Here is a 23,439-nt window from a genome sequence, read left to right on the forward strand (position 1 = left end):
TCATTTGTTATTTTCTCCGTTTACATGCAAATCTGTTTTGGGTTCAAGCTTAACTTTAAGCGTTTTAAAAATTAACATTTAATATGCAAATGCCTATTTGAGCTCCCTGAATTTTCTTGGTTTTCTTACTCTGAACCACCACCATTTCCTCATCATTTACAGTGTGCTAAGAGCTGTGCCAAGTGCATTATCACATGCATTATTTCATTTACTTCTTACAACTCAATGAAATAGGTGCAATTAGTACCCTCATTTTGCGGAGAGATACACTGAGGCTTAGAAAAGGCAGAGAGCAAGTGGAAGCAACTTTTTAAGTCTTCATTTAGAATTAAACCAAGACTTTCAGGGCTGAAATTCTCTCTGGCTTTTAAAATATAGAGATGAAGCCCATTATCATAAATGTATAGCTCTATCCCAAAGCAAAATTTGCTCCCTGTAAGAGAAAAACTATAAAAGACGGGCTTGGTATCAGCAGCGGTATTACGAAGGGGTGTCATTGTATTGGACTTTTAAAACTCTAAGGAAGGTGGACAGATGGCTGTTTTTATGATACAGTCCAGAAAGTACTCTACATCTTTTATTAAGCAGTGTTCACAGCTACTTTAGCTCTCGCAGAAAAATGGAAATGGATATTACCACACTTTCCAGAGCAATTATGTATCAAGAAAAGCATATCCTAGCTCCCAAGCCACAGTCACGGCGCTGCACTAAATCAGGGCCCTAACTGCTGACAGGAGCTTCTAGCTTCAGTTTCAACGTATCTCTGTGACGAGATTACAATTCTAACCTCGCTTCCACCGTAATATCCTTAGCCTCCCCGACGGAATTCACATTACGAAGCCAAGCAAATCAACAAAGGATACAATCACTCCTTTCATAAATATTTCAGTGCATAAACATGCATGTGATATCTGAAGGAAGTGTTTGAAATTTGAATCCCATAAATATTTGGAAAGTTTTGGGACACTTGAAATGTGTATGGCTGGACCCGTGCTCCTTTTGTCTGAGGATCTGCTAGCATCATATCCACAGAGCCTTGTATTAAGATAAACCTATATCCTATTCTGTGCCTTTGCTAAGGAGATAGTAATATCTGTGTTGCCAAGCCCTACCTCCTATTTAAGCAAATACTGTGAATCAGAGAGATCAAAAGTACAAACTTAGGACCAAAACTAATATATTTTTAAGCTCACAGATATATTCACTATCATGAACTTGATTCACTCTGATGGTTCTATGTTAGCCTGGCTCACTCAGCATCTGCTTGTCTGATTAGAGTCTCATTCGCACCCAGACTTCACAGGGTGTATGAATACAACACAGGTGGAAGGAAGCATGTGTGATCTGATTTGTCAGATTTTAAGTTCAGATTTAGTAGGTGGAGCTATTCTCTGGGCCTTTCTGTGCTGCCATTATGGCTCTCCTATCCCTTACCCATATGTCACAGGAGAAAAGATTCTGCCCCCACTCATCCTCCCACCCTGGTCCCAAAGACAGTAAAAGCAGAGAAGGTAGGACACCCCTGATCTAGGCCTGTCCAAGGTCTGTGAAAGCCAGCCTTCTAATAACACAATAGTGCCGAGGAAAGGGGAGCCCTGTTCCAGAGCTTTTGTTGGAGGGGGCTGGCAGTGAGAGAAGAGAGAGAGAGAGTGTGTGTGAGTGTGTGTGTGTGTGTGTGTGTGTGTGTGTGTGAGAGAGAGAGAGAGAGAGAGAGAGAGAGAGAGAGAGAGAGAGAGAGAGAGAGAGAGAGAGAGAGAGAAGTATGAGAAAAATGGGAGCTGCAGAGAGAGGAAAACTATAGCTAAACCCAGATAAGTGAAGTTGGAGAAAGAATGAGGTGAACAATGACAGGAAAAAACAATTAGGCAGCATGAGTAAGGTAAAGTGGATTCGGAGTGAGTTCCAAGCACTGCCCAACCAAGAATGCATCCTCCTGGAGTGGCTCCTAGGGTTTCTGAGAACAGTACTCTGCACAAGATGGATTTCTAAGAGCTTAGAAACCATTCTGAATAAGAACTTCCGTCTCCTTGTGAGGATCACAAAACAAACTGTCTTTGGGCTACCGGCTGAATTAAACATTAGAGTGAAGGATCTGAATGAGACCAGAGGTCACTAACAGAGAGAGCACCTCCCTTTTACCCTACAATCTACAGTGTCCAACACACTTGCACAGAGAGGAAGTGGATCCATCATGAATCCCCTTCATCAAAGTGTAACGGTTACTCTGTCTTCTAGGTGTTTGCAAAACCTTCCCAGGTTGCTCCAGCATCTCTCCAGGAATCTAATTCCCCTGTCTCAACTCTAATTTCCAAGATGGCAATTTTCGGCCCCATTTAAAAGATGAGTATCAAAAAATCCACTCTCTGTCAGACCTGCCTGCCTTCTCCTGGCTGCCAAAACTTAAAAAGGAACCGAGGAAGTTTTATTATCATGGCAACACACTCCTGCAGTATCCTGGGATGAAATCACATCCTCAGCAATTTATCAATCCTTAACTATAGTGTATCAACTTTAATGTTTACTGTCTTCTAACCAAGGTAGCCTGTGGATGTCTATCTTAGTTACATTTTTGAAGTATTCATGTTGAAAAACATTTTTTTTTATTGACAATTGTTACTGAATAATTCACCTTGCATTATATTTTTTTGGGTTCAGGTTTTCCAAAAATATTTTCCATTGCTCCAAGTAGTTGTTTCAATCTAGTTATGCAAGGTGCAGCTCACAGTGGCTCATGTGAGGATGAAATCAGCAACCATGTTAAGAGCACCGCGCTCTAACCAGCTAAGCTAACCAGCTGCCCTCCATTGCACTTTTTAAAAATTAATCAACACCTAGTATGTGCACAGTAGTATAAGTTGCTTCTGCATACTTCTGTCTTTGCTGATTTCAAACTCTTTTTCTAAGCCCTTCCCTCAAGGAGTGCTTTCTTTTCTTCCTTCCTTTTTTGGACATTCTCATTTCCACATTAAGACGGAATAATACAGATCCAGCAAGTCAATCCCTGTGTCTTCTTTCGGATTAGTTTTTTGAAATCTGACCATGACATGTAGATAATTGTGTCTAAATTTATATGGTACATTTGGCTCTCTCAACCATTTCTCACTCAATTTTTCTGGCTTTCTCCATCCTTTCCATTAGGAACCTATGTTCTATCACCATGTGATTACTTTCTTAAATTGTAATAGCTTTCCAGAGTGGTGAACTGGTAGAATGGACTCCAGACCAGATGGTAAATTACTAGCCTGCATTTGAGGCAGGCTGAAGGAGAACATCAGTCAAGGAGCTATTTTTCCTCAACATTTGTATGGGGTATTTTTGGTGCAGAGAAAATTCTCTGTTCTTGGAACCAACAATTTTCAATATTTATTGTTTGGTTTTGGATTTACTTTTTCTGAAAGGCATAGTCCATACTACTCAAATATTAAACTATAAGGCTCACTTGCTAACCATTCGTATACAAAACTATTCATTTGTTGAATTGTTTAGATAAAAATCTCTGATTTTCTTATTTTACACATCAATGGCATAGAATTCTTATCACACTAGTTCCATAAACCACATTTCCTCTTGAGAAATACTTACTGACTTTTAGAATATATATTTTATTTTATAACATGTAGAGCAAAATGAAAAAAAGACATTGCAACATTCTTGAACAAGTATCAGTTTTCTCCCATGGGCAAAATCTGCTTAGAATGAAGTCAATATTCAGGACTTAGTTCTCTGAAGAATCTGTACTTAGTAACATTAGTGTATCAACTTCATTTTTATTAAATATGAATAATACAATGAGTATTGATATTTTTGCTGGATAACTTTATTGCGGGGGTAGGCTGTTCAGAAGCATCCCTGGGTCGACCCCCTATATGCCATTAGCATCCACTCTAAACAATGGCAAATGTCCCCTGGGGGACAGAATCACCACTGGTGTAAAACAACCTAAGATTTGAATTTCACCAACCAACCAACCAAGCAACCAACCAACCAGGAATAGGCCTAGTTTAATGTAGATACGAATTACAATTAAATAAAAATATAGAGATTTCATTCTTTCTTCATTCACATGTAAAAATTACGAACAAATCAAGGAGGCACAAACCCTAAGACTCTCCCAATTAAATACAAAATTTATTCTGAAAAAAAACATAATACTGACGCTGCACTGTCATAATGTAGATTTTGTGATGTCACCGCATTATATAGTTCAATTTTAGTGATTGTTTAAAAAATATCCTCAGTGATTTCCAGATAGAACATCAGATCTTTACCACCTGTATTCAAACTATTCTATTGTTTTAAAGCCAACGGTACCAAAACCAAAATAAATTGGGGGACATCTGAAGATTTTCTGAAATGTTTCTATCTGCAGCAAGACAAGTATTAAGGGCGAGAGGGTTAAGTAAGAGGGTGAGGTAAGGTTTAGTAACAGTGGCTCACGTTTGTTTGATGGGTGTGTTCAGTTAGGGATGGATAAGTCTGCCTTTAAGTCAACACTAGTCAATTACATGAACACTAATGATAAAGAGATCGAGAGAGAGAGAGACAGAGCTAGAGAGAGAGCGAGCTACAGAGAGAGACACAACAGGTATACTTTACCATCCCCGGGAATGATGCGGAGGGTAACTGTGTTTCCCGCTTCCTTGATTAGGTTGACAATGTCTGAATGGGACTTGTTGGTGATGGAACATCCATTTACTGCCAAGATCCGGTCTCCTACTTTCAGCTTGCCACATCGGTCAGCAGGGCTCCCCTCAATAATCCGACCTATTTTGTGAGGCATAGCCACACATGCATTGCCTGCTTTGATATTGAGTTTTAATTTTTTTTTTTTAAGTTACGTGGGAATGTAGTAAAGGGAGGAGAAAAAGGGTTGAAAAGGGAAAGAGAAGGTTAAGTGTTAATTAATTAAAGCATTAAGCAAATGTTATTAAAGGAGAGCTTGGCGCCTGCCTGTGTTAGAAGCTCTAGCCCTCACACGGTAGGCAGCTCGCTGCTGCAGTCCTTTCCTGATTCAGAAGGAGGGGACAACCCCAGATTCCCTTTAAATCAACTACAAAATGTGGGATATTTAGCAACTTGAAAGATTCTCAAGAGCCCCATGATAGCTGCCATTGGCTTATTTGGGGACTGCAAATGTGAAACCCAGAGTTGGAATGGATGCTTTTACGCATTTTGTGTTCATGTCACTTCACTTTTGCCAGCTGTTGTTTAAGCTTCTACCAATGTTTTGTTCTTTCTCCATTTAGAAAAATAATCACTGGACGTCTGGTGAGGGATGAGAGTCTGCTAGCACCAAAAATTCAATCTGAGAACACCTAATGGACAAACACTTAGACTTCCTGCCTTTTATCCAGAATGATGAAAGCTTTAGAAAAAGGGCATAATTACAAAAGATGAGCTGAGAAAGCCCCCAACCTTGACACCTGTTTTTGCTTTTATGACCCTTGCTCAATTAGCCTATTCTGTGTGCTTTCAGGGTAGGGCCCAAATGGCTCACGAGCTCTGAAATCCTCCAAGCTCACAAAAATCCCTCACAGGAATATGAAAATCTTGTACCTACTTAGGCTGAGGACAGTGATCCAAAGCTAAGTTCCAATCATTCTTCAACCCTTTCTTTTGATCATTTCCTTTCTCATTATCAGTCACTACACGTCTACAATATGAAAAACCAGGAAGAGTGCATTTGAAGAGGAAAGTATATAGTGCACTTTGAGGGACCCCATGTCACAACCATGAGCTAACTTCTAGAGAGAGGTGGAAAATTGCCTTTGAAGCCTGACATAGGGATTTTAGTGAATCATACATTTAGTTTCAAAGTTTCCTATGCATATTCACGTATTTTTGGAATTTGTCTTTCTGGGGACTGTGAAGATAGTTACGCAGTTGAGCTGTCTTTTGGAAAGAGTGACAAAATTAACACGGGAGACATTGAAACGGAGTAGGCTTTTCCATCATAATTTGGACCTTGAGGATAAAATGTGTGGGAAAATGAGCTATAATTCATTTGAATTTTAGCATATTTGCCTGATGTAATTCACTGGATGTAACGTCATGGACAAAGAATTTTTTAAAAAGAAGTTAAACAGTCTTTTGGGATTCAACAGGTAGGTTTGGTGGAAAGCTTCCATACTCAAATTCAAGGTCTTGATTAAGTTTAGCCCCATTCCCAGGACAACTGGCATCAGAAACGTGTGAAACAGCAGGTATGAAGAAAGCTCTGCATAGCTCAGAACAGAAGTCTCATGCAAGGTATTTGGGAAAGTTGAATTTGATCATTGTAAGAGCCAGAGGAAAAGAATCAAAGACCAAATTGAGTGAAGACATTCAATATTCATTAAACAACACATAGCCGCCCACCTGACATATCTGCTACTTTGTTCTAGACAGTGAAGCTGAGAATTCTGAAATCCCGAGAATATCCATGGTGCATGGGGACAGTCAAAATGTAGAGCCGAAGAAAATAACTTGGGATCTTTTCTCCCCCTCTGCTTTTCTTTTTTGGGAAAAGTCTCCAAAATTAATTTTAAAAACAAAAAAATCTTGCCTTAATGTCATGTCACCCATCCATGACATGCTGTGATAACTTTATTAAAGCATCTCACACAAGCACGGTTAGTAATGGGTGTTTGTTACTGCAGCCACACATGCACAGACCTGCTGACTCACTGTCCCTTCATGGACAGACCGCAGGGAAAATGGGCTTAGCAGGCAGCAATGGACCACAACTGAGTGGGGGCAAGGGAGTCCCACAGGAGGAGAAAGCTAAAGGCACGGAGCACCTCACTGGTCCTGGGCCGCAGGTGACGGGCAACTGGTCATCAGACTCCTTGTGAGTAAGTCGTTTGTGGATGGAGTTGGGGGACATTTCAAAGCGTGCACAGCCTTTCCCACCTTCCCTCATATTCCATATTAACCAACAAATGTCCTTGGGGAATAACAAACGACTTTATCTAATGAAGAAGGTGGATAGTTTTTGGAGTATATATTTATAATCCATTGAACTGGAAACAGATTCATAAATTACTAGTTCCTGGAATCCCCTGGGTTCCTATTTGTCTCTGCTAGTGCACCCAGCAGAGAGTTCACCTTCTGAGTGGGTGACAGTTGTGTTTCTCCATACGCTGCCAAAACCCCCAACACCTGGGTGAGATGGGGAAAATCACCCCTGCTAGAATTCAAGGGCAACGAAGGCAAATGACTCTTAACTCAGATTTTAATTAGATTCTTAACCGGGCAACAGTAAAACTATTTTTTAAAATTTAAAAACTTCAGATGGGGATAGAGTAGAAAAAGGACACAGATAAGGTGGAAAGGGCATTTCAGGTAATATTTTTAACTCCTCACGCCTCTATTTTTTCCCAAACATTTTTACAACCACATGTTTCTTTTAAAAACCCTTATGCCTTCCGATGCTACTGCTGTTACAGCTGTCCGACTCAGGACGTCGCCAAAGGCTTTCCCTGGCAAGCATGTCTGACGCTCTACGGTCAGGGGGCTGCTCTGCAAATTTCACATATGCCTTAAGTGAGTACATGTGAACACACATTCAGGATGGAAGCTGAATGGTTTAAAAAAAAAAAAAAAACCAAAAAAACCCAACCTTCAGGATGGGAAAAGCTACCCAATACAGCGCATCCCCAAGTAGGACTTGAATGACCCGACGCGCAAAGCACGGAAGCACTTCTCTTAATGAGATGTTGGCCACCTTTCCCAGGCACCTTGGAAACACCGCGGGCAAGACGGGGCCACACTCACCGAAAGTCGTGCCTGCTTCGGGCCTGCTCACCGACGACACGATGACGAAGCCGAAGCCCTCGCTGTCCCCGCGCCGGATGTCCACGTCGTAGGGCTGCGCCGCCGCGCTCCCCAGGCCGCTGCCGCCGCCGCCGCCGCTGCCGATGCCGCTGGTGCTGCCGCTGCCCGAGCTCACGGTGTTCAGCGAGTTCTGGCTGCCCTGCGGGGTGCGCTTCTCCTCCGTCAGGGAGGCCGGCTGCGTGCTGCTGTGATGAGACGAGGCCGGCGAGGGCACCTCGTTCTCTGTTTTGGGGGCTGCACAAGCGATGCACCTCTCAGTTCCCTGGCGTGGCCAGAAACGTGCCCCGACACCCCCTCCTTCCTTCTCCCAACTCCACAGCGCGCAAGAAATCAAGACAGTAACCGCGGTAAGGCAGCACCGGGGCTTACAGAGCTGAGATGCAAGGATTTAACAGCTTCTCGAGGAAAGTGTTTCCTTTTCAGTGTCTACTGACATCGATCTTACAGGAACACCCCCAGATGGACACCCAAATCCTGTATCCTTTCCAGCGTACTATACATCAGTACCCACACTCAGACCCTGGTTTGCAGCGAGACCAGCCCGCTCTGAAATACTTCCTGTGCACAAAACAAAGGCCACCGTCTCCGCAGTACAGGTGCGGCCCACACCGACAACGACCGCCGTACTGCCTCAGAGATACGACGGTGGCCGCACACTCCTATTTCCATTACCGTTCTATGCAGCGTTCCAGTTTTTGCTTTTTCCATCAGGCAAGTGATTGTAAATTGGAAATACCATTCATGTTGCCATATTGTGGGATTCCTGACAAAACCTGGCAGAGGTAGACTTAATTTCTCTTCCCAGCTTCCAGATGTCAATTACCTACTCTCATCACACAACTGGACACATTAGCCTCCCTCTGAATTCCTTTTATTAAATTCCGCTTTTATTAAATTGCTCTGTCAGGTGACAGGGTGAAGCACTCCTAAGTGGCTACAACAGTTGGTGGAACCCACTTATGTTTCATGCCCAAAGCAAAACGTATGTTCAGGTTTTGGATATGACTATATTTATTACAGAAAGCTTCTCCTTTCATAGACTTCTTTTTATTGTAGTAAAATATCGGAGAACATAAAAGTTATCCTTTTAACCACTTTTAAGTGTATAGTTCAGTGCCATTAAGTACGGTTACACTGTTGTGCAACCATCACCACCGTCCATCTCCCCAACTTTTTCACCTTCCAAAACTGAAACTCTGTCCCCACGAAACGCTAACTAACCATTTCCCCCCCTCCCCCAGTCCCTGGTAACCACCATTCTACTTTCTGTCTCTAAAAATTTGACTGCTCTAGGTACCTCATGAAAATGGAATCATATAACATTTGTCCTTTTATGACTGGCTCATTTCACTCAGCCTAATGTCTCTTCATAGATTCAGCATACCTTTGACCCAGAGCTAAAAATCCGAAGTATTTAAGATTTTAAAAATAATTCTGAAGCAAACAAAAATCATATTATTCTACTATTTTTATTTGGTCCAATGAAGTAAAAAAGTTTTCATGGCATTTCAAAAGCCATTTCTAACTGGCTGCTACTGGATGCATGTGATATGTTAGGAAAGCTTCTGAGGCCAAAAGTGAGCTCTGGGCTCCTAACCAATTCATACCGTCTTCTATAGCTACAGGAGGTAAGTCTCTCCACTAGAATCTGATCTCTTAATGTAATTAATTGTATACCATTAAAATTAGTTTTGCTAGTTTTTTTTTTAAACAAGGTGCCAGTTGACTTTATCTGATAAGTAATATTTCACTAATAATAAAGCTATAGAGAATTCATACTATTAGGTTGGTGCACAGGCAATTGTGCTTTAAAAGGCTAGAAACAATTGCAAAAACCACAATTACTTTTGCACTAATCTAATATTTCACATCACATTTCTTCAGTAACTCAACTGATACCACTGAATCTGCTTCTACTGAATTCTGGGTTCTGTCTTGAATATTTGGAAGTGGGGGCTGCAGACAAAGATGAACCACCAACACGTGTGCTCTCAGGCAGCTGGTGAGTGAGTGGAAAGGACACACACAGTGAGCTAGCTGTCCCTAAATGGTGGATTCTGGTCCAGAAGTAAACCCTGACTCACCAGAATGGCAAGAAGGGAATGCTAAAATCTGGAGCCAATTGGAGGAAGGACGGAATTTCCGAGGGTTTCACAGAGATTATATTTGAGTTGGGCCTGGAAGGGTATGTAGTACTCAGTACGTATGTAGTCTTATTATGTATGTAGAAGTACTTGAGAACTCAAGTACTTCAAAGCTTGCAGGAGGAAGGAATCAAGTATGACCTACAACTGGCCAGTTCTACAACTTTCTTGTAGAGGGGAAAAAAAAAATGTCTGTCAACAACAGAGTAACTTTTTTACGAGCTTATTTTGCAGCACGAGCCTACTTTTTGTTCTCTTAATTTGAAGTTACAATTCTCCTGACTGTCATAATGGCTTCGTTCATTGAGAGTTATCATCAAATGAAGAGACACCTGAGTTCTGGTTGGCAAGGAGTCGGGGGAGGTAATATACATTCAACTACCCTTCTTCTAGAAGCCTTTGCTGAACATGGACGGACGGCACATTAAAGTACTTTTGAATGACAGTAGTTCTGCAGGGTTGGAGAGAAGCAAACCATCTGGAAATTCTGAGCTTAATCACATTTGCAGACATTTGCTAAAATAGATGCTTGAGGAGGCAGACACAGGAAGGGGTCCTTTTCTGTGCATAAAGTGACACTGTACTGTCTGAAGGAAGGAATAAGAAGCATACCCGAAAATACCACTTTACGCCGCACGGTGAGGTTGACATGGCCTTGCTTGGCGGCTTGTTGCATAAGCTGGACCACAAGCTGGTGTGATTTTCCAATCACTGGTGTCCCATCCACACAGATTAATTCGTCCCCAGACCTCAGGCGGCCGTCCGTATCAGCAGCCCCCAGCGGTACGATGTGACCGATATAAATCTGTTGAATAATTGGATGATGGATGAAACACTGACCTTTTGCTTTACTATTATACTGATGGCCTTCACGTCTCCAACATTTCAATCCCTTCATTCATGTCTGCATTCATACCACAAACATTCACTGAGTGCCCACTGGGTAGCAAGCATTGTGTGTGCTATTTGCTGCAACAATTTTTAAATGGTGGAAAAAATAACTTTTTCTTGTTTGGTTCCTTGACACTTATCTATGGTCTGGTGATGATTCACTTCTTCCTCTTTGCAGAAATAAATCACTTCATTCCTTTCATTTGCAAAACCCTTTCTCCTTTTCTATCTACCTAAGAACCCTCCTTTCAGAACACTCGGCTCATTATACTACTAATACCACTTTTCTTTAAAGGTCCAGCACCATGCCTAGCAATAGCAAATGCACAATAAATATTAAGAGTCAGGCAGAGTCTGGTTCGACATTCCCATACCGGTACTCTTTGAGCACCTGCATACGAGCAGTCCTGATATTTCACGCATTGCTGTTATAGTTACCACCCACTAAATTTTAGTTAACATATTTTTGTTTTCTTTACCATCTCACTAAGTAATAACGCTGTAGCTACCTTTACATGACATTTATTGTTTAAAAAGAACTTTGAAATGAGTGGTTTAGAATATGGACTCTGGAACCAGACCTTTTCCAGTCCCTCCATTTGCTAACTCTGTGATCTTGGGTAAGTTAACAAACTTTCTGTGTCTATGATTTGAAAAATGGGGATAAAGTCATGGATTCAATGGATTAATGACAGAATGTACGTTAAAAGCCTTAGGGATAGCATCTGGCACATAGTAAGAGCTCAGTAAATAAATAGCCATTTTTATTATGAGGAGGAAATTAACAATACTCATCTTTAGTCCTCTTTTTCCCTTCCAAAGGATTTTGTGATGTAATACTAAATTTATTCTAGAGATGAGGAGGCCCAGAGAGGGTAAACATCTCCTAACCCTTGTTTAGGGTTCTCTCCTCCTTTTGTAAAGACAGTGGTCCTACTTTCTCTAATCTCCCATGATGCCTTGGTGAAGTGCTCTCAATGTACTAGCTATTCAATATACAAAGCCAACCACCTGTGGCAGATTTAACAGAACTGGCCAGAGCGATCAGGCTATTGTTTTCTTAGTTGATACAGATTCCTTTTTGGTTTCATTTTCTTTGATGGGGATCTCCAGATGCTCTAGCTGCCACTTTTCACAAACACGAACACAAACTTTTTAGAAAGGATCTCGTCCCTTCTTCTTTGAGATAAAAAAAGCTCCACAAACTATAATGAATAACCTCCACTGCTTGACACGAAACATTCAGTATTGTATCTAGCTGGACTCAAATCTTCATGATTTGTCACTGCTGCTGATCTGCCTTGAAGTCTTAGAAAATAGCACTGAGGGGGAGAAGTAGACAAAGAACTCACAGGTTCCCCTGGTTCATTTCCACCCAGAATCCTAAATCCAAATCCAGTCTCTTTCCTCCAGAGGAAGATGTCCTGTTCTTGGTAATCTGGAACTGCAGAGGGGAGAACAAAGAGGGAGATTATTTCTCTGATAAAAGGCATGACACCCTTAAATGTACACAGTTCCTGGACGAGTACTGATGGTGCTTGAGCAGATGACAGCTTTCCAACACAGACAAGGAAGCAAACCATCTGGACAGGTGGAACAAGAGGACGCTGGGCGAAAGGAAACAGTGGGAGGAGTCATTGAGCCCTGAGTTTTTCCAAAGGACTAATCACTGTTTGATAATTCCTAATGAAGCGCAAGTCATTATCCCTGACTGAGCCGGAAATCAGCACTGGTTGCTCTCCTTGGTGCTGTTGCAGGGGAATTAAAATCATCACGTGGGAAACCACAATGGGTGCCCAGGTCCCCGAAGAGAGCTCATGCTGAGTCAGAGTGACCTCTGAAGCCAAGGCTGCTCTGAGGATTTAGCAGGCCGATTCAGTCACCTGATGTTATATCAATGACAGAAGAAAGAGGAGAGCTTGGGGTAAAGACTCTTCTACTTAAAAAACAAACAAACAAACAAACAAAAAAAATCACTTCTTTCTCTCTTAACGTAATGCAGACCAACAACGCCAGAATTTGATTTGGTACATCATATTTATCAAAAAAGGTTACTCAGGAACATCCTTGTATTTCCAAATATACAAAGTGTACTATGATTTCAGCACTGTTACCAAAAGTAGTAGCCTCCTATATCTTTAAGATTAATGAAATTGTTCCATATCAATCAACCATATTTCATCGTTAAAATGACCGTTTTACTGCAGAATTTGCCTATAACATTTCAACATTATAAGTATTAATTTATTATCCAATAACTTGATTTTACTTTTAAAACTCAGTAATAGTTCAGGGTTTTACAATGAAAAATCTACTTTTTTAAAAGAGAATTTCCATATAAACATGCTTACTGTACACGAAATTGTTCTATGTACCAGTCTGTTACTTAAATAAGATCATAAAAAAGGGTTATTTCTATTCAATTCTTATTTAATACTTTAATGTATAGTGTTTTACAGTGTGTAAAATGACCTATCTTTTATTTAAAGAGAAAAAATATAGCTTAGTGGTAGTGAATCTTTAAAACGGAGATTTTCAAATACTGTTCTGCAGACTTTCTGGCTTATTTAGTTAATTGGATTTTAGGCTGAAGGAGTGTGTAGGCCTGAGAATTTACTTCTCGCCTTCTCCAATTTTGTACAATGGGCTACGGAAGAAGAAGGTGGTTGTTTAGATTTCAAGTTGGAGAGAGATGTCCTTTCTTAGTGACTCACCCACAAGCTTACAATGTACAGTGAATTAGTATGCCGAGAGAGAAGAAGCTAAATAAATAGGTAAGTACAAGTCGGAGGAGTTTGAATCTGGTATTTTTGCTTGAGCTATCTTAATGCCATGGCTTTAAATGGTGCTTTTTATCCAATGCTTCTTTTAAAATTGTAATTTGCTGAGGCTGAGCTTCAAGACGCCAAGGAACATGGAGTTAAGCCACATCACAGTACTCCCATGAACACAATTTGAGAATGATATTTTCTTGAGCACGCTAAGGGTCACAATATTTCCTTTCTGTTCGAGTAGCTGGCTAAAGGGTATTTACCGTAATAACCTAATGGAAACAACAAATTAAATCAAGTTGGGTCTCCGTCTTCTGTTCACCCAAGCAGGAGGATTATTACCAAAACAGACCACGGGTGCATTCCAACCAGCACGAGATTCCTGGCAGTCTGCTTTATGTCTGCAGAGCTTTCTGTGAACAAGGAAAGGGCCTTTGCAGAGACCTGCAGCCCAGACCCGTTTTTCTCAGCATCATTTGACACAGGAACACTTGCCCACTCTACAGTGACACGAAATGTACCGAGTCTTACGTTGCTCATTTGCTGTGAGCTAGCGTGGTGCCTATGGGTGGTTGTGGTCAGCAGACTTAGGCTTATCACACAGTTTAGTCCATAGGAAAAAAGCATTTGTTTCTAAGACTCAATGGGAAAATGGCACATTTATTTAAAGAGCTTCCGGTTGAAACACAAGATGCCGAATGACACCAAGGATGTGGAAGACTCCAGACATGAGATGGGAAAACTCCGACACAAACATGATACACCAACACAGAGACATGTTACAAGGAAAGTCTTTTGGCACCTTTACATTGGCATTTTAACATTTAACTCTTCTACCAACACAAGTACATGACTTGGGTGATAAGTCAGTCTGCAACATATTCTAGAATTACAGAATTTCTCTCTTCTGTGTCCTCTGCTGCCACTCCCTGCCAGGGACAGTGAAGTTTCTAAACTATCCCCCGCAAATGGTTTGTCCTCTTCTTTATTTCAGGCAAATTCTATTATAATTAAATTTTTAGGTAGAGCCATCTTTCTGTTTATATTACTTTGTTTTTCTTTTGAGTAAGGCTAAATCAAAAAGAGTTAAGAAAATCTTGTCCAACTTTCTTCATTTTTAAGCCCTAACACAGGAGACAATCTCAGCAGATACTCTCCTTTGGTAACACCAGTGACAGCTCAGTAAAGTGGTCAAAAGACTTCCTTTGATAATTAGAAAGAATGGCATCACCCGGTTTGCTACACTTTTCCAGACGTAGCTAACACATGCCCAGCACTTTTCATTTCATCTTGTCTTTGGTCTATGCCTGGTCAACACGAGCACCAGGACACTTCTGTTCATGGCAGTTCTCTCTCCGAGTGTCTCCCCAGCCCCCAGACCAATGGGAACATCAAACAGGATGAACAATAATGGAGAAATAAAAGTTTTCAGTGCATCCTTACTCTGACATTCTCCAAAATTCGTGGAATTGATTTCTCTCTCTCTTTCACCCTTGCTCAATCCCGATGCAGGCGAAGGTGACATAGCTGGAATATTAATTTCACAATTTTGCAATGCTTAATGTATGTGCTTTCTCTTAGTTCATTTCAATTTAGTTTTGATTGATAAAGAACGTACAGTTAAGCTTTCACAGTAAAGGTCATGGCTGCTGTGGATTTTAAAAGACTATAGTTTGATTCTGTTTTCCTTTTTGCATGGTGCTTTTCTTGTCAAAAAGCTAGAATTTACAATTGTACTGTTGAAAATTTCATAGAACTCCCATTACCATCTGAGACTCTTCAAATTTAATTATACCCTAAAGTACACATTCTTGTATGACCTTGTTTGAATCATGTCATGAACTGTAGATTTGTCTAAACCCTTATTTCCTTTTGAAAAAAATTAAGTATACTTTTGTCACTGCCACGCTACAGCATTTATTTAAAAGAGTATCAAATTCCTGGTGGAATTCATTCTTGTGCTAATACCTGCTCAGATGAATTCTAGGCAGTTCAGCCAGAACAGCCTTTTATTTAGAGACACAAATCATCAGATCTGGCCAAGATCTGAACACACACACTCACACACACAAGAACTGTCATAAACAGCTCTTAAAAATCTACAAGTGCACCAAGCTCCTTAAACTCAGTATGATAAAGGAGCCCATTCACCAGTTCCAAACTTGTAAGTGTGTCTCCCCTGAGCAGGATAGGTTCATGTGGTTAATATGACAGTTTTGACATTTTTTTCTTTCCAAACTATTTTGTGAACAGGCAAAATTTCAACCAAAGTTTTAGATTTTCCTTTATAGTAAACACTAGTGGATACTAGTTGGTCTTCCTGAACACTAACGAATAAGATTGCATCAATGTCATTTTTAAAATCACGTGCACAACTGGTATGTTACCTAAGAAAACACAAAACAGGCAACATGGCTTTAAAGGACTTCCATGTTTGCCTTTGTTTTAAATTAAACATTTAAGCCCTGCAAAGGGATTTATTAACACATCTGCAATTCAGATTGATTCATTTGACACTACTGTTTTGACAGATGGCCATGTCAAGAATGTGGTATTTTGCTCAGCATTTAGATCACGTGAAGATCAGAGACGGTACGAATCTTCACATTGCCTTTCACACACACACAAGAAAGCATATCAGGGAAATACCGGGGGTGCCAAAAACATGTATACAAGTGGACACTTTGGCCAACGCAGCTCAAGCAGTAGTTCGCCATAATCGGAAGTGTCTGGACGCTGATGGTAACCACTTTGAGCACCTCTTGTAATTGCAGAAGTCAAACCTGACTTGTATTCATCTTTTGTTATTGGTATATATTGAGTGTTACAATTTTAATACAGTTTTCCTTTCTTAAAATGTGTATACATTTTTTTTTGCACCCCCTGTATGTTTTCCCAGAAAGGGGGCATAACTTAAGAGTACAATTAAGGTGCTATTGCTGACTTCAATTTTCCCGGAGAACTTTGCTCATTTTAATGTCTTGGGGTAGGGACAGCGAATCACATCTAATACTGCTGCACACCGTGTGTGTGTGTGTGTGTGTGTGTGTGTGTGTGTGTGTGTGTGGTGTGTGTGTGTGTTTTAAGACAAGGTAAAAAACAACCTAAGGGAATGGCATAAAACGATTTGGGATACAGCAAAATACTAATTAAAAGACAAGACTGAGGCAGGTTCACTCACAGGTACTGTGTAAAGAAGGAAATCTATGACGGATTCTGAATAATTACTATTGGGGGAAAAACTGTCATCATTATCCTTACTTAGTAGTGAGGAAGAATCCAAGTGAATCTTAACATCAGTTAGGCTGCTACAATCACTCAATTAGAGTCTCCGATCACCAAAAAGAAATTGATTCTCATTTGTGCTGCTAGATCCTGTTCCTTAGAAGTTAAAAAAAAAAAAAAAAAAAAAAGGCACAAAACTGGCACCCTTCCAAATATTTCAGTCTGACTGCCTCCTGAACAATTTTGAGTCTTAAAGCAGCTGGCTGTGGCAAAATTACAAATTTTCCATTATGGGGTGGGGGAGGGGTAGAAACTTTAAAACAATTGGATTAAATATCAAATTCTGAAGAAATTTTGCTTCCATCAAGGTGAAAACGGCATTTGAGCTGGTGCCTCCTATTAGGTGGATGCATCAGAATTGTCTGTCCATCCGCGATGCCCCTGCCAGCCCTTCAGAATACCATGTATTTGATCACAAAAAGATTCATACATGGGAAACTCAGTCATAAATGTGTACTGCACTGAGAAAAGCAGGGGCACGGTCAATAAAGCAGTAGCTCAACATCAACGGAAGTGGGGTCATTGATTGGAGAAGCTGCATGGTTAAAGAGAAACGTGAACAGAACGTGAAAATATTCCTCTTTGGAAAACATTTCTTCAAAGAAATCGTTGCAGTTAACGAGAGGACAGTGAGAGCAGACTCTAGGCTCATACTCAGGAACCACTGCTTACGAGACATGATCCAAATGGAACTCCATTTCCTGTGGCCTGGTGTCAGGGTGACTCCAGGGGTCTTTCTAGACCAGGGACTAAATCAATCCCTTCTCGAATTATCTGGCTTCTGTCAGCATACTGAACCCTTAGCCAAAACAGCCTATTTAATTCCATGCACTATTCTAATAAGAAGGAAATGATATTTCTCCCCCGAGAAAGAAAACCATGGAGGGACCCTTCAGTGACTTCTAAAATTTGACCATCTTCCAGACTCCAGACTTGCCTTGTGCCCCAAACTGCTGAGTCGCACCCAGTAGTGTGGCTGACATTCCTTCTCAGACAGGGATTCTGGCCTCACCCCTGCCCCTATTTTGTTTGGGTCACAGAGGAGTTGCTTCAGCCAGCAAAGGAAATGCTTCACAGCCAAGCCTGAGTGGGTGAGCGGACCACCTCCCACGCATCCACCACCTCTGTGCCACGACTCCCAAGGGGCTTTGCCTGAGAGACAACCACAGCTGTGGCCATGAACCACACCTGTGCTGAGGGGGGACGGGCACAAAGACGATGGGCGAAATGATTCTCTCTCTCCTCCAGTTTAAATCAGACTTTTCACCAAATGTGGCCTTCTCCGTCATTAAACATTCTCTCCCATCCCGTGCCAGAAAGAGAAAATGAAGCGCATGTACTTCCTGGTTGCTTCGCCCTGACCAATCAGACTCATGAGAAAATGTCAGTGATAGCTACTGCCAACAAGGGACCATCGGTATGCCCTGAGAGGAAAATGAATATTACTTATGGTGAAAGCTTTGGAAATCATTTCATAATAAAAGGTAAGAAATTAAACATGAAGGCAATATTAAGTTTATAAGAGCCAAAAAGTTATAATGTATGGCATCACTAGTTCATATTTCTCGAAAAGGTAAAGCTAGAGGAAGAGGAATACATTTAATCATGGTATAAATAATTAAAGCACCAACCACTCACCATTTTTTTTTAAAGGGGAATATTTAAAAAGACAGATGATAACAGTAAAAAAAAAAAAAAAAAATTACCAGTATTCTTAAAAACTAAGAGACTACTAAGAAAGCATTTAATTTCTTCTCATTCCTCCTGCAATCCAGACCAATCATATTTATGTTCTGTTGGACATCAGAGCTCTTTCACAAGAGCACGCCATGCCGCAATCTCCACACGGGGGAAGCATTAATTAGATGGTAGCTCTGATCTACCACTTCTTTGAACTGAAAGGAAAAACAAGTCCATTTCTGTCCAGGTCCTTTATGCGATGACCGTCCGTATCTACCCCTCCCCAGACTGAAGACATAAGGGAGCCTCCAAGAATATCCAACAGATTCCGTCGCTGCTCTGCTAAGCTTTTGTCTCTCACCTTGATTCACCTCTACCCAGTCTACACACCGAAAAATCTACTTTTAATAAGCCTCAAAAGAAAGTTGAAGCCCTGAGGTGGGGTCATGGAAAGATAGCGGCTAAGGTGCTACTCACGTCGGTTTTCATACATGCTCCTGGACTGGGCCCAGATTTTAAAAGGATCTGGTTTTTTCTGCCCAGAGCTGTCGGTCTGTTCTGGAGCTGGGGCCTCTGCAGGTGGGTACTCGGGGAGCACCTGTGTGCTGTGGCTTGGGGATGCCGTGTGCAGGCTTCGGCGGCTGGAAACACTGTGCTGAGAACTATTCTGGCTGTCTTTTCTCTCCAGTGGTTGCTGCAAGTAAGCGAGTGAGAGGGGCAAGAAGAGAAGATCATTATTGGTTCTCTGAGTGGGTGTCTCCCATCGGCTTGTCTTTGTTCGGCCCTTGTGCACACACATATATAAATGTATCAACAACATTTTGGCTTCTACCTTCCTCCAGCTAATGCTGAATGCAGATAAATCCCCAGGTGATTGGCAGACAGAGAGAGGGGTGGGCCAGATGGAAAGACATAATCACAAACCATACTGCTCTCTGGGCTGTGGCAGAAAACAAATCCAATTTTCATCATAGGTTCTTGGCTAAGACACTGGGCTCATCTATGACAAGATGTATTAGTTTTAACATCCTCATTTTTTGAAAGAAAATGTGTGACACAAAATACCACAAGTGGTTTAAATGTAAGCCTGTGATATCCAAAAGAAATACAATCAAGGCTAAACATGCATTTTGGGATTCCATGTCTTGCACTTTCAATAATAAAATACCCAACTCCTATCTAAGGGTTTGCTATCAGTTCTTCAAGATCATAGGAAAAAGGGATCAGATCTTTTAAAAATCATGCCTAGCATTTTGTGTGCACTTGAATGTGTATGTATATAAATAAGTATTGTATGAAAAGCTTTCATAACTCTTAGCTAATCAATTTTGCAGGCCTCACATTTCACCTCTTGATCTCCTGACACTGCTGTTGGTTGAAAACTAAGATCAAATTTTGTATATAGGCTGACCTCAGAAGGTCAGCCTGCTTAGATTTGCAACTTGTCCAAAGTCCAAGTAGTATTCAATGGGAAAGAATTTCGTTTAAATTTCAATAAAATAAGCAGGTTCCTGTTCCTTAAAACCTGCCTAGCAAAAGACCTTTCCCATTTTATGAAATGTTCTTTGAATGGTGGAAAAAAAATCAGTGGGAGAAAAAAATACCAGGTGGGAAATAAAAGAATTTCAGTTGTTGTTTTCGCCAGCAGAAGACTGTGGTGAGCCCAGATTTTGTCTGCCCCATTCAAAATAAAATCCTGGAGATCTGCCTGTCACGTACCATCACGTAAAATCCTAGACACCTGCTACGTCCCTACACTTACCTGTTTAAGGGCACTGGAAAGGAACAGAGGAAAGGAAGGGGGCACCTGTATGTTCTTAAAGATTCTGTATAGCTTGTGCTTTTGAAGTAGTTTATAAGATCTTTGACTCAGAGCATTCTAGGTCTCTAACGTTCTTCATAGAATCAAAAATTTCCCCTAGGTCTTAACAATGAATCTTATCAAAACAGTTCTTCTTTGCTTTTTCCCCAGGTATCTCCCATCTTTTATTCCCTGTATCGATGGAAATTTCCAAGGTCACTTTCATCTAAATCCCAGGTCTCTCTGCCCCCTCTCCTTCCAGTCCTTGATTTGAAATAAGTGTCTGAAGAAAGCCGGGAGGACAAAGGCTTCATGTGCCCGACTATTACAGATTACAATCTGACGAGAGGTTCTGGCAAGGATTCAGAGGTGAGGAAAATTGGGCATGTCTTTAACGAAGGGAGTATGATTTAAACTTTTATTTGGTGTGCCTATGGGGGAAATTTGAGCTTATTCTAAATTAACACAGGGGTCTTGGTAAAACTGTATGAGGGGTTTAATTCACTTAGACTCAGGGGGACAGCACATGCTGGGGAAGATGCCAGGAAAACACACTGACGTTTGGGTGGTGACAAACACCATCCTAACCCCACGTTCTCACTGTTCTCTTTTGAGGAGAAAGTGTTCACTCCGACCTGGATGGAGCAGCATTCCAAAGATCTGGAATAGAACCTGGCTACCCACTTCCAACAGTGTTCTCTCCAACAGGGAATTCGGTTCTCAGGCCAGCTTTCCAGTTCCTGCCCCCAGAAGGTCAAGACCTGCCTTCTCACTTCCTCTGGAGACATGCTGAAAATTTTCAGTCAGAAAAGATGAATGACAGATAGAATCTCCATGCTCTTTTGCAGCCTTTACGAAGGTCTCTATTATAAATGAGTCCGTGCAACATGAGCTCATTTGTGGTGTGTACACACACTAGCATGAGTAGAAAAAGGTGGGGTTCAGGGTGGGTTTCCCCCTCTTTACACTTTCCTGGATTGTTTATTTTTTCTTATAATGCACAGAGAATGCTTTTTATTATCAAGACAAAATTTAAAGCTATTTTCATCTTGAAAAAAACCTGGTAAAGAGAATTAATGGGGATTCTGCTTTTTACATTTTGGTAGTACTTTGTTTTTGTTCACCTCTTGGGAGCAAAAGTAAAAGCAAACAGATAAAGGACCTCTGAGTTTACCCTGAGAGTTGCATCCCTCCCTTCAAATGCCCACCCCATCTCGGTCCCTCAAATGAATAGCAACTGCCAGACTGTGGTCTGTCCACTGACACTAAATTCGTTCCACAGTTAAGTCTCTGAGCCTTGAAGCTCTAGTCTCCTTCGCGTTGAGACCACAGTTCATGAAGCCTCACCAGGACCGCAGGATTACCGGAGGGCGATGCCACATGTCCTTTCCTGGGGATACTCTATATGCCCTGGACATCTCACTTTAACCTCTTCCATTCCTGAACTGGAGAAAAGTATCTTCCTGGCAACTCTGCCTCACTGACGGAGTCTGAGAAAAGATGGGGTGGGCATTTCTCCTGAAGAGAAGGCACACGTGCTTTTACATGTGCACCCACAAATGCACACGTAGAGTTTGCACCTCAGGGGTTTCCAAGGTCCTTCAATGACTGTCCCAGTGTAACAAATCTCTGGAATTTAACTGAAGAGATGGCTTTGTCACAAACAGAGTGCAAATGAAGTCTACTGGAAATGGCTTGAGCCATTTTTCAAATTTTAACACCCCCTTTCACCTCCCTAATAAACGAGTCACTTAAGTCCAATTTAACACAAAATGACAGGTAAGGTCTGGAACAAGTTTGCAAAACTGCCTCTCAATCAAACTGCACTTCTGCAATCCTTTGAAATGCCATAAACTTTGTTCCTAGATTTGGAAAATAAAAAGTAGCATCCTGAGAATGTGCTCTAAAAACTGTGGCATCACTAAGCTTTCACTAAATGGCATATTCTAACCCACATTAATGGGCTGAATACACAATAATCTGGAAGCTTTTTAGATTTTCCCCCAGATAAGATTTCGCTTCACTTTGTATTTCGTGTCAAGTCCAATTATAAAAATGATTAATTTGAAGATGCAGTCTGTGTTTAATACCTTGTTGGCATTGTGAGCTTTCTGAAGATATGCTCTCTCTATGTGGAAAACTTCAAAATAGGCCTTTTTATTTTCTGTGACCATGCTAATTAGCTATGACATTGTCTTTTATCTGGTTAGAGCCCAGATTGTTCAGGAGAAAAGCCATGTTTATATATCTCTCAAATTACAGTCAACTTGCATGCCTCTTCAGCAGTCTGCATTACCTCCTGGAAGACTTGGGACATGAGAACAAATTCACTACTGAACTGTTATAACATAGGACCAGATGTGCATGTAATGTGATTGTTTTCAACCTTATTTTCTACGTAAAACACTGGCCCAAAGACAAGCGTTTAGTAAAAGATACATTTTCAAGTCTGCTAAAGTAATTCCATGCTTACTAAGAACATGGATAAAGGAAGCACCTAGTACACCACTGACAGCTTATGTCCTCTTGAGTAACCACCTGCAATACATTTATCCACTCATCTAATAAATACATACTGATCACCTACTGTGAGCTAGATTCTAAGGGATACAATGTGTAAATAAGAAAGAGATGGTAGCTAAGCTCTTAGAATTTATATCTCAGTGTGTATCTAGGGCTGTGTGTGTGTGTAGATTGTTATTAACCAAATAAGCACATAACCATTGCTGAGTGATAACACACAGCAATGTCCTTTAGATAGACGGTAAGGAGACGCCTCTGGAAGAACATTCTAGTAATGGAAGCACCGTGTGCTAAATCTTCAAAACAAAAATGAGTGTGGACAGTTTGAAGAACGGAGAGAAGGCTAGTGTGGCACAGAGGGACCGGGGCGATCTGAGATGAACTTGGGGACTAAATCATGCAGGGGCCTCGTGGGTCACTCTAAGGAGCTTGGGTTCCATTCTTAGTTCAGGGTGGGGGAAGCCACTAATGAAGTTAAAGCAGGTGTGCACCAGGAGCCAACTGACTTCCAGAAAGTGTGGTCTGGCTA

General features: G+C 41.2%; 1 protein-coding gene across 24 annotated transcripts in view; it reads right to left on the bottom strand.

Annotated features, from left to right (window-relative positions):
- MAGI1 (membrane associated guanylate kinase, WW and PDZ domain containing 1) overlaps positions 1-23,439 on the bottom strand; it is a 574,001-nt gene that overhangs the window by 14,423 nt on the left and 536,139 nt on the right. For 11 of the 24 annotated variants that reach the window (XM_033131850.1, XM_033131838.1, XM_033131835.1 and 8 more), the window contains 6 exons: positions 19,064-19,280; positions 15,065-15,148; positions 12,203-12,294; positions 10,572-10,764; positions 7,756-8,049; positions 4,597-4,800 (listed from right to left, as the gene is read on the bottom strand). In XM_033131850.1, coding sequence (XP_032987741.1) covers positions 4,597-4,800; positions 7,756-8,049; positions 10,572-10,764; positions 12,203-12,294; positions 15,065-15,148; positions 19,064-19,280 — 1,084 coding nt within the window. The remainder of the gene's footprint in view (positions 1-4,596; positions 4,801-7,755; positions 8,050-10,571; positions 10,765-12,202; positions 12,295-15,064; positions 15,149-19,063; positions 19,281-23,439) is intronic. The other 13 variants (XM_033131855.1, XM_033131854.1, XM_033131844.1 and 10 more) reach the window with 6 other exon arrangements.

Source organism: Rhinolophus ferrumequinum, chromosome 17 (genome assembly GCF_004115265.2).
Source record: "Rhinolophus ferrumequinum isolate MPI-CBG mRhiFer1 chromosome 17, mRhiFer1_v1.p, whole genome shotgun sequence".
Taxonomy (NCBI): Eukaryota; Metazoa; Chordata; class Mammalia; order Chiroptera; family Rhinolophidae; genus Rhinolophus; species Rhinolophus ferrumequinum.